Source organism: Aulonocara sp. 'chitande type north' Nkhata Bay, linkage group LG18 (genome assembly GCF_057382095.1).
Source record: "Aulonocara sp. 'chitande type north' Nkhata Bay isolate Kocher_YH1m ecotype deep benthic linkage group LG18, A_spYH_male_GT1.1, whole genome shotgun sequence".
In the NCBI taxonomy this organism is placed as follows: domain Eukaryota; kingdom Metazoa; phylum Chordata; class Actinopteri; order Cichliformes; family Cichlidae; genus Aulonocara; species Aulonocara sp. 'chitande type north' Nkhata Bay.
The window spans coordinates 8,529,438-8,541,760 of NC_141361.1; the positions used below are offsets into that span (position 1 = coordinate 8,529,438).

General features: G+C 39.6%; 1 protein-coding gene across 1 annotated transcript in view; it reads right to left on the bottom strand.

Moving 5' to 3' along the window:
* Positions 1–12,323, bottom strand: part of LOC147307936 (contactin-associated protein-like 4) — a 146,254-nt gene that overhangs the window by 14,498 nt on the left and 119,433 nt on the right. Inside the window, exons 18-19 of the mRNA XM_086271142.1 lie at positions 7,088–7,327; positions 1,508–1,732 (exon numbers count right to left, since the gene is read on the bottom strand). Coding sequence (XP_086127268.1) covers positions 1,508–1,732; positions 7,088–7,327 — 465 coding nt within the window. The remainder of the gene's footprint in view (positions 1–1,507; positions 1,733–7,087; positions 7,328–12,323) is intronic.

A 12,323-nucleotide genomic window follows, 5' to 3' on the forward strand; every position in this document is an offset into this window, starting at 1 on the left:
AAATAATAGTGTTACAACTCAGATATATGAAAGAAGTAACATTTCTACACTTTCACAGAAGAAGGATTTGAGATCATCAGCATTAAGTTTGGTCTTTTCCTGAAAATTAGGCTTTGCTACGTTGTATAATCTTCACCAGCAGGGCAAACATACATTTAATCCTTCATATATGGATCTGAATGTTTTGAAGAAGTTGTTGTTCTATTAATTGAGATTTGCATATTAGGAGGATAAGCGCTAATTCCCCATCAATAACAGAGCTAATCCAATTAATTCCCCTAATAGTCAAGCATATTAATTGGAGATTTATCAAAAGAGTGAAGATTAAAGATTGTTTTTAAAAACGAAAGTTTTTTTTCTCACATCTGCAATATTTCCATAAATCAAAGTGAATAAATCATATCACAAGGTTAAAATTACAATTCAATATCTTCTTTTTGAGGTGCTGAGGAGAAGGGGAAATATTAAAGACGTACCACGTACCAGCTACTGCTCTAATAACAATAAATGTATTCTTTAAAAAAGGAAAAAGGGCCCTAAGTGAAGCAGTAGTGCTCGGGCTGAGAGGGTTTAACTGCAGTCAAGGATGAAAAGAAATGAGCCATCTTAGGGCAAACAAGAGAAAGCTCTCAGGGATTTAATTGGACGCTTCATTTTAAGAGCATTTACCTGACGACTCCAAGGTCAGCAGCAAATCTTAATGCCCTGCTGTCCATCAGCTTTCTCTGAGTCATTAACACCAGAAAAAATCCATTTACAACTAATCTAGCAGCAAAGTGCCAATTTTATTAGATTCCTGGATGCTGAAAATGTAATTTTCAACTCAAAGTGCCTCGTTCCACTCTTAAAAGTCAAACTCACAACACAATTATTTCACACAGAAGCTAAGAAAACACTTCAGCATGTTTCCGGCTCTTTTATTCAGAAGTGCGCTGACCTGCCTCCTATTATCGGCCGACCTAATCCTTATTCCTGCAGTGTCACTCATTGGGTCTCAGAGATAAGTCCAGAAAACACTTTATTCTTAACTTGAGACAAAACCTAATTGCTGGCAAAGCTGGCTGTATAGAAAATGCTAAAGGCTGACGAGGCAAATCCAGAGAGAGGAGTGATCTGACAGATTTTGATGATGGAGAGCAGGAAACGAGGTCAAAACAGGAAAAGTTGTTAGGAATGAATAGGAGAGAACAGGAGGGAATAAAAGGAGAGGAGAAGAGAAACGAGAGGAGCATCAGGGAGGAGAAGCAAATTTAAAAAATATAACTAGACAAAGTTTAGGGAGAAAAATGAGGGCTGGCATTAAAAGTTTCTGAGGTTTCAAAACTTTAAAGTTGGGAAAACTAAAAGTGGAGTTAGCAGGAGTAAGACTGTGAAGAACAGTGTACAAGGAGGATCAAGACACCTCTCAATTAACTTAAGGAGGAGGATAAGGAAAGAAAGGAGATGAGATCATTAAAAGGAAAAGAAGAAAAGACAAACAAGCGTAGGAGGCCTGTGCCCCTCTTACCATGCTTGTTGATGAGCACAGCCAGGTATTCTCTGTAGTAGGAGCTGACGTAGAGCAGCAGAGCTGGACTCTGGTTCGTCCTGAAGCTCAAAGAGATGTTCTCTGCTCTCAGTGTCATCTCAGAGTAGATGGAGGACGGCAGAGCGCTGCTGTTCCTGCTCAGCTCATAGGGCTCCTTGAAGGTGTAGCTGACTGATGTTCCAGGCTTGAAGCTGGCTGACACCTCTGGGACAGGACAAAAATAAATAGGCGAGGATTTAGAGTGCTGTTCAAATTAAACTTTAAAAGAGTTAAAGAGGTTAAAGAATAGTGCAACAACATCTTATTGCTGTCATAAATACATGAAATATATGACTTTCTAATAATAAAAAAAAAAGTCAACTGACACAAAATTTTAAACTCACATTGCATATTTTATCATCATTCTGAGGCAGCGGTCCCCAACCCCCGGGCCACGGAGCGGTACCGGTCTGTGAGTCGTTCGGTACTGGGCCGCGAGAGTTGAGGCTCGGGTGTGAAATGTATGGGTTTCACATTATATTTTTATTGTTTTTATCATTAACTCGGTTTCCCTGGGTCTTTTCCCCTGTGTTATGAATAAATCTTCTGGTTTTTTGGTACCGGTACTGGTTTTATTTTGTTGTATTTATCCGCGACACCTTAAAGGCTGGTCCGTGAAAATATTGTTGGACATAAACCGGTCCGTGGCGCAAGAAAGGTTGGTGACTGCTGTTCTGAGGTATCAAAGGTCACTGGAGCTCAAACTTAAACTTTTTACTCCTGCGCAACGAGATCAGCCTTTGGAATGAACCCATCAACCTACAGTATCTATCCATTCATTTTCTTTCTCTTACCCGGGTCCAGCTCGGAAGGGTAGGGGTTTGAGCAGCGATGCCCAGGGTGTCCTCCTAGCTGGACATGCCTGAACACCTCACTTATGAGCCATCCTGAAGACATCACAGCTAAATGCCCAAACCACCTTAACTAGCTTCTTCCACTGTGGAGGAGTAGTGGCTTTATTTAAACTACCTCTTAAATGAAACAGCTCTAAGGGATGAAGTTTGCTTCTGCTGCTTGCATCCACAATATCATCCTTTCAGTCACTATTCATAGCTTGCGGCTATAGGTAAGCGTAGATTAACTGGTAAACTGACAGCTTTGCTTTCACTCTCAGCTGTACCTTTACCACAAGAGAGTCGTACATTGTCCACATCACTGCAGACATGTGTGAGTCTGCAGAGCGAGTGAGGTGTGTTGCCTCTGTGTGACAGAGTGAAGCTCAAGTACCCAGCCTGAACTAGCTGGATATTTGAAACCCACCTTATTTGTTTTACCAGTTTAATGACGTCTCCAGAATTTCAGTTATCAAAAATATCATTAATAATCTTCTGCTTTTCAGCTGATTGCTAGAGCATTGGCAATAATTTGAAAACTTCACATCCTAAGTTTTCAGCCTACATGAAAAAGATTCTAGTTTGAAAAGTGTTAGCTCTGCTTTCAATAATGTAAGAGTAAACAAATTATTTCTGGGGCACAGAACAATAAATATATACAAAATTATCCCCACAGTGTTTTCCAACTTTAATTAACTTCAAATGAGGGCTGTGGTGTAGGAAGGATCGTGCATGTCTTATTACTTAGGAACTTTATATTTCTAATTACAGAAATTAGTCTTTAGAACTTCTTGCTTTCATTTTCCAACCAGACACAGAGATTAACTTTTAATATATCAAACACAGAGTGTCTCACTGTGACTCACAAAGAAAAACAAAGCGTGCATCAGCATCAGCATCAGCATGATGTGGGAGATCAGAAGATATCGGTGTTTAGTGGGAGGCGGGCTAAAAAAGGACAGATGGTTGAACTCAGTTATAGAACTAATGGAGAACACAAAGGTCAACGTGGTGACGCACTGTTAGTGACTTTAACATCAAAAACAAATCACTAAAATAGACTTCAATCATATGAAACAGTAGCTATCTACATCAAACCACATCAAGTACTTCTTGATGGGTGCTGAGTAGCATAAAAGCAGAAAAATGTTTTCAGTAAAGTATAGGTTCTTAACCTTCAGGCAGCAGGATAAACACTCACTTGTAAGTGCTTTGGCATTATTTCAACTTCCACTCCATAAACGTGAGGAATTTCACCCATCTGTATTAGAAATAACTCTGAAAGACGAATTTTTTATGGCAAGAGAGGCAATCAGGACTGATCTTCACAGTGAAGGACTCTTCTCAGAGAAATAAAACTAACCTACATACCTTCAAACTATGCTTTAACCTCAGTGTGCGAGATGTATAAGGCAGCTGCGCTGAGGGAAGGGGATGGAAGTATGATGTGACACTGTGCAGCATCCTGTAGAGTTTAGACAGATCCTCTGGAGAGGGGTCAAAGCAGGTGACACCACTGAAGTAAAACCCAATCCAAACTCTCTCTTCTGAATATCAAATGATTTGCCATCTCCAAAACTTTTGCTTTTCACACAGAACAGTGGTGTTGGTCAGGATGTTACAAGAGAGCTAAAGACAGAGGAAGGGGTTTACTTCATATTTCTTATCTTCTGTTCTTCCCACCCTCAGAAGAACTTGTGTTTGGTTTCTTTACCTGTGTGCTTTGAGATAGTCAGCAAATTGCAAAAACAACTAACCATAAGGTCTAAAAATTCCTTAGAATAGAAATGCACAATGAAAAGCATGTGCGTCAGAATAGTTCTGCATGGGGATTCTGACATAGGCTACTTAGATAAAATACGTTTGTGCATTGATTAGCTCGACGCTTTTTCGAATCCCGGTCAAACTGAACATTTCTTTTTGTATCACAAATACTCATTGTGATCTTTTTGCTCTGTATTTGAGATTTGAAAAGTAAAAGTGTCACGATTAGCTGTGTGGCTGGCAGTGGCTGGACCCAAGTGCAGGCCCCCGAGACAAAATATTAACTTAAGACGGCAGCTTTATTTGCTGGAAACACAAACTTGGCAATACAAAAACACAACTCAAACTAGGATTGCTTAACTAGACTGGGAATGCATGGCGTGGCATGACATAACCTGACGACAGAAGACGAGGGATACACACACAACTAACGTGGAGGACGTAATGACAAATATTGACTGACAGGGGCTAAAATACACTAGCAGGAAGATGAGGAAATGAGGAACAGGTGGACACATAGCTGGAACTTATTAGAAAAGACCAGTGTTGGGACTAACGCGTTATTAAGTAACGCGTTACAGTAACTACGTTATTATTGTGGTAACGAGCACATAACTAGTTATTATGCCAAAATCAGGAACGCGTTAGTTGTTACTGGTCGTTATTCGTTACTTCTTGCGGTGGCTATCGCGGAGCTTCCACAGATTCAGTAACATTAGCAAGTGGTGGAGGCCAGCAGGTGGATGAGGGAAAGGGGACGCAGGAGGAGCAGAGACCCGAGGCGAACTGAACTTCAGGTAAGAAGTTATGACCTGCAGTCTATCTGGGTCAGATATGAACCAAGTTTAGGTGGAGTTTATTTTCGTTATGCTGACTTTTTCGTACTGGGTACTAGCTAGCATGACGGAGTTTCTATACAGCTGGGTGGGTGCTATGATGTTACTGATGTTGAACTTTATTTTGTTCATAAGGTTAATTATTAGAGTTTCCAACCGTCCCGTAAAAAACGGAATCGTCTCGTATTCAGAGAAAATATCATGCGTTTCGTATTGAGGTGAAAAGGAACACAGTTTGTCCCGGACTTCAGCTACAATGAAAAAGACACAAAGCTGGAGTTATTCTGTGTCTTTGCTGCACAGCTGCCTCTTCTTCTCTCATTCCCTCCCCCTCCCTCTCCTGTTTCTACTTCAATCATGAAACTGATCAATGATCAGCTGATCGGCTTTTCTGTCGCAAGTCCCTTCTCTGTCGTTTGTTTTCATTCAAAGGCTTTATGATTTTTCCTATAATGGTGGGCCGGGCTCTAGTCAAAATGCCCGGGCCGATTTTTTGTCCCAGTCCAGCCCTGTATGCAGCTCATCTGCAGTCTGGTGTTACCTACATCTTCCTATTCGGAAGGCAGAATTTCCGAGTTCTGAGTGCAATCAAAGGACCATGACTGCAGTTTTTGTGTTGGATGTAAAAAGCGCACATGACGCTGTAACGTAGGCTAGAATCATGGCGGCGGTCAACGACGGTCCAGGCGTGGGATTTCTCTCGTGGAAATGTGCACATTATATTTTCCTTTCTATTGGTAGGTGGCACAGAGCACTTGTGGCAAGTAAGCAAGCTAGAAGACTGGCAGTCTTGCTGGGTATCCAGTTACGGAAGCAACACATTAACAAGAGAATTCTGAGTAAAATCAAAGTTACTTTCCCTAGTAACTAGTTACTTTGAAAGTAACGAGTAACTTGAAGTAACTGAGTTACTTTTGATAGAAGTAACTAGTAATGTAACTAAGTTACTAATTTAAAGTAACTTACCCAACACTGGGCAAGACTAGGAAGTAAAATTGAATACACTAACATGAGACAAGACCTTCAAAGTAAAACAGCAAACATGACAGGCACAGAACAGACATTGAACTAAGCCTAAGAACAAACTCTTAACCAGAATAACACTGAAACCTTATCATATTCAAAACAGGACAACTAAAGAATTAGAAAATAAACCATAATACAGAAAAACACCAAAATACAAGAAACTGAAAATGCTGGGTCGAAATGACCCAGAACCGTGACAAAAAAGTATTTTAAATGTCAAATAAGATGTCACGATGTGTTTCTAAAATCATGCTTCCATAAAGTTTAACTCTACATTATTGAGAAGTAATCTTACATTAACTAAGAGCTCAGCATTTTTTCACCAACGATGGAGCGCCTTTAAGACATTTTGGTTATACTGGACTTTTACTCTACTCATTCGACCTCAGGTGTCTCGTCAATAAGAAGCTACCCAGCAACAAACAACAAAAAAGACAAACTTTTCAAAAAGCCAAAATAAGATAAGGGCGAATGTCTGGGCCATGTACCTCACCTTGCTGTGGTATTCCTCTACACATAAACAATACATTTGTCATGTTTAATGAAGTGAGAGTACTGCGATGCAGAATGCGTGAAGCAGACTGAAACTTTTATGATGGGCTGATGAAAAAACTGTTTAACCAGATTAAACTAAAACCAGACAAAAGAGAAAATAACTTCCAAAAAGAAACGAGAAATGAGAAACAAAAAAACGAGGGGATACAGACACATGAATAAAGTTAACAGAGGGAAACTCACAGGAGATGAGGACAAAAGACACATTGAGGGAACTATAAAACTCTAAATGAAATCCGTAACTAAAACAAACAAGGACTTAATGCAGTGACAAATAGATAGAAAAACAAAACCTGCATTAAATAAAGAACAAAGAAACCACAGAGAAGTAAACCCAAAGGACTCCAAACAAAAAAGCCTCTAAAAAAGTGAGTGGGACAGACCTGGGGGTCAGCATCACTAAGTATCTAAAACAATCTGTTTTTCTAAGAGAAAAGCTTGTGCAATCAACTTCCTAAGCCATACACAATATTAATAGTAAAATGTGTGTTCCTGTATCTGCTCACCTGTTTGGCAGAAAACTCCCGCATACGCTGACAGGCTGCAGTCACACTGGAAGCCACTGGCTCTCTCCACACAGCGGCCATGGTTCTGGCAGAGCGAGCCGTAGCTGCTGCAGTGACCCGGGCAGCCGGGTTGAACCCCTGGTGTTATCTTCGCCCTCTCCTCCAAGTCCAGAGTGACGCCGTTCAGCTGCAGAGAGCGGATACAGCCCCGGAAGCCTTTCTGCCTGGATGCTGTGCCTCCTGATAACACAAAAATAGGGCATGGCATTAGCATCCCATTTCCATTTTAAACATTAATGAACTAAAACTCAAAGCCTCCAAAACAAAGAGGAAGCAAAATTCTGCATGTTTAGCTAACGATCTACTACAGCATGACAACATGTTGTCTTTGTTTCAGCCCTTCTTTCATTTCTTTATGTGTTGACAGCTTCTCCTGTCGACTACAGCAGATACACATGTCGCCTGTGCTTCCCCGGAAGCTCCAAACTGTCAAAAGTTTTTATGAAATGACTCAACGATAAAACAGCAATGAAGCAACAAACTGTAGGTGGGAAACAGTTTGGGGGACGTAACTTTTATCATCCATCTGTCTGCCTGTCTAACAGGGCATTCTGCATGCTCTCTTTAGTGGAAGTTTAAACCTTGTTTTCATTGTTACACACTCTCTCTGAGATCTTACACGGTCACCGATTCTTCACATAGTTCAAATAAGACAACCCCTCTTTTTCTACATAGATCAGAGTCGATCTATTACCTCGCTCGAGGCACTAACTCAGCAGCTCTTTGCAGTCAAAGTTAGAAGGAGACAATGTCCTGTTGTTCAGCAGCAGCTTTGCACACCAACAAGTCACTGATCTCTGTTAGAGTCTTGTCTAGGCCTTCCGTCTTTGCCCTGATACAACTCCCATAAATGATTAAACCAGCAAAGCACCGCATAATATGAAACTTGCTTCTGACACAACATAATAGTCATTTGAATCCTCACAGACTCTCCTGGAAGTCATTGTTCATGATTCAAATGTCTACAATCCAGTCATCCTGTCATCCTTTCAACTGTTACTCTTTAAATAATCACTCAGAGAGGTTAGACACTTGGACGCCTTCACTTGCATAACAATGCAACCCTGCAGCGGTCAGACTTACAGTGTAATCACATTTTAATCAGTGTTATAATCACAGCTATTGTACCACAGTTTTCTGCATAGTGATTCAAATTAATACAATATGCAAACACCTTTCTTTAACTGCAAATGTGTCCCGACCCACAAATCTCCAGCTGTAAATGTATTGGAACATTTTACTCTGCACTTATTAAACACAGGCGTACACATACAAAATTGTGACAGTTATTGCTGTCACGTGTTTAAATATGCCTTCTGGACATCCTGACAAAAGACAAACGTTTTTACATTTTCTTCAGTCAAGAGTTTCACATGTAAAAACTGGGAGTTTAGGCTCATGCTGACATTCTTAATCAGTATGATTCTTAATCTCAGGCCATGCTGAGATTAAGAAGATTAAGAATCATATTACTTATTACACCATTTTTTATAAAATTTCCATTCAGTCATGTAAAGGTTTAGCTATTAAGAAGATTTCTTAAAAGTTGTAGATTTGCATTCTGAGAGTCAGAAAGCACAGTTTAAAAAAAACAAAACCTATGTAGTCATCTTAAACTGGCCTTCAACAACAACAACCCAATATAAAAGAACTAAAATAACTAACACAATCTCACGCTGTGACTCTGATATTAAAACTACAGCTCACAGCTGGCCTATTATACAACAGTGATTTCAAATACCCAACAGGAAGCAAGTTTGGCCACTTTAAATAAAGTTTCTAAAGGTTCCAGGAAGAACACCCAGCACACATAAAAGTCATTTTTACCAAACACTAATTTGAGCCCTGGGAGATATTCACACAGTTAAGAATTTTATGTTTTTTTATGTCTTTTGTAGTTATGACCACCAGTTTTAATTATTTCAGCTTCATTTATCAGGAATTCTATATTTTGTCCCCTTAAGAGGTTTCCTATGGCTCCTAGTATTACCAATGACCTTCAGTCCTTTGCTTTTTTGAAGAGATGAAGACACAGAAAGCTGGCAAAATAGAATAATATATTTTAAAGTGCATTTTTATTAAATTCAGATACATTCAAATATTTATCCAGTAAGTGAAAGAAAACTTTTATCAGAATTATACAATTACAATCATTAGCTTCCACGCAACCAAATCAGAAATCTGCTGACTTTATGTTTCTCCCAAAAGTGCATTTTCAGTCACCATTATCTGCTGTTCTTGAGTTTTATGCATATTTTTTTGAGGAAACCGACATCTTTCGACACAGACGCTCATATTTCAGGACGAACATTTAAACAGGATATTTTTCACGTCTATCCAAGCTTTAAGTGCTCCACTCATCTTTGTCACGTCAAAAACCCCAGATGTCGGAAATATCTTACTCCGCTTCTGTTTGGCAGCCAAAAGAAAAGCTTTAGTAGCGCAGGAAATTTTTAAATGGCAGTGTGTGAGAGTGAAAGAGGTGACTGTAGCAGTGAGCAAAAAAGCATCCCTGAGGACCACCACCTCTGATCAAAGCAATAAAACAGCAGCAAGGAGAGGTTATTAAAGAACAAACCCTCCTACCAGGGAGGCTATCAGAGCGGTGAGGGTTTTCAACAAACATCCTGCCGTACAACTTCAGCTCCAACAAGGATTACAGAGTCTTCACATCAAATGGAAACGCTGCTTAAAGAAAACACTTAAACAGCATAATGAGGGATTTGTGATGTGGGGATCAAAGCATACATCAAAGAATTGAAATGCAGATAAACTCCACCTCTGACCAAAGGAGCAGAGCTACGAGTAAGACCTTCAAGAGAATTTCAGCCTCATATCCATCAAAAATGCATCAGCTCTAACAAGACATTTTCAGTGTCTACTATACGTCTGGATCCTGTGTATTACTGGACACGTGAGACGACATGAGCGTGAATAGAAATTAATTAGTGAAATGGAGATCAAAGCCGATGCGTGTTCAAGCCTGAACATCGAGCTCAACAAGCAAAACGCAGGAAAAAGAAAAGTTAAACTAAGAAGGAGCAAAAGCACAGCACAGCTCTGAGAAAAGACTTAAAATCTCAATATGAAACCAGGATATTTTCTGAAAACACAGATTAAAAACAAACAACCAAAAACAGTATGCTGTAGGATGAGCTGACCTGCACCGCTTGAGCGATGGCGAACAAAACAATCATCAAACACTATATGTGCTTTGTGGGCTGCTTATGCTGCACACATGAAAAGAGCATATAGATAACATGGCAATTTATATATATGTTCAGCCTAAACACTTTACATTTGATGTCTATTCCACCCCTACAGTTAAGAGTCTGTAAAGTTGCAATTATAAAAAAGGAAACATACAGTTTTGTTAGCCTGTTTATTCCTTTCTTCACTCATTAACTGTTCCTTATACAACAGTTTCTCAATTTACTCATTACTGAGAAGAAACTTTCAGATGTTTGAGCAAGTATTTACTTTGTACCATCACTGATAAACACTGATTCACAACATAATCATTGCCACATCTCGAAATTTTGGCAAGATCATTTTTACTCAATAACTGTGTGAGCAAGCTGGAGGGTAAGAATGTTTTATAATCTTTACTGAATAGAACACCGAGGCATATAAAAGCAGCAAAAATGGTAGAATTAAAAAAAAACACTGGAAGTTAGGCAATAATCACACATGCCTAGGAACCTGTTTGCGGCCTTCTGATAGCTACGGGTTGCTAGGGAAGAATGGTTCAATCCCTGATTGGTTGCTAAGTGGTTTCTGGCAGTTGCTATGTGAAACTGGGCACCGAATGGTACACAGTGCTGGACTGAAAACCTCCTTGTGATTGCTTTAGCGGGTTGCTGTGATGGTTTGCAAGGAAGATGTTGACTCGTGTGCAAAGACTTGACTCTTGCTGAGCAATGGTTAAAGTGTGAAAAACACAGTGCAAACTGCAACTGGAGGCTATGATTTCTCTCCGTTTATCCTGCAAAAAAGAAATAAATTCTGAATTCAAGTAAAACAAATGAGAGAGGAAGGATGGAACATAGACAGGGAGAAAATACTGAGCAGAATAATTAAACAAATTACCGTTTTGTCTCTTTGACGGTATATTCAGAAAACAGAAAAGCTCTCCACTTCAGAATTCACTCAAGAAGTCATTAATAAGCAGTTGTTGACCGGTTCCACTGGCCATAACACTGGCTCCATCATGTTTGACAGATGATGTGGTATGCTTTGGCTCATGAGCTTTTCTCTCTTTGCCCATACTTTTTTTGTATCCTTAGCCTCATCATCATCATTCATGAGGGCATCTCCTGAACTTAACAAAGATAAGTCTATCCTTCTAATGAGTGTTTTTAACCTAGCTAGATGGAAATGGAAACAATGGAAATAATTCTTTGATCATCCACATAAGTCTTTCAGGCCTTTTGGTGTTCTTGTGCTAGTCATTGCATTCATTCATTTTAGGAATGTATGCAGTGATCAGCTGACCTCTGATAAAACTTTTGCTATCCCTCATTTTTTTTTCAGCCTAATGATGACTTCCACCTACATCAGCATGTCTTTGGACCAGTAAAATGTTATGCAATGCCAGTTCAACACTTTGAATTAACCTCAAATTGTCCATTCCTCTGCTGGAATTACAGTTTACAAATTGTTGTTTTGTGTATAACATTTGTAATGTGAACTCTGATGAACAGGATATGAACAGTCTAGTGAACAATGATAAGTTTAAAAAAAAAAAGTATTTTGTCATCACTGGTTTAACATGCAGGTTGAATATGCCTCGTATAAAGCATATAACTTAGATCAACACAGCACCGAAACCCCCCCCCCCAAAAAAAAAAACCCCACTAAGCTGCGCTTCAAAGAGGATTCGAAGAAAAATAACAACCTTGACTTGACAGGATACCGTGCACACCGCACTGTCTATAATAGGACAATCTAGTGCCAATGCAGCTGCATTTCGAGGGATATGAAGGGAAGATCAAAGGAATCCTGAAAATCCTTGTAGAGGATGGAGTCTCATCTACACATCCCAGCATGGAGGAATAAACTGTGCATCAGTTGGTGGATAGTGATGCTGCACAAATATACAAAGGCTCAGCTATCCAAACAAAACAAAACAACTGCTTCTAACCTTCACAAAGGAAGTGATTTCTGCTGAGCTAAT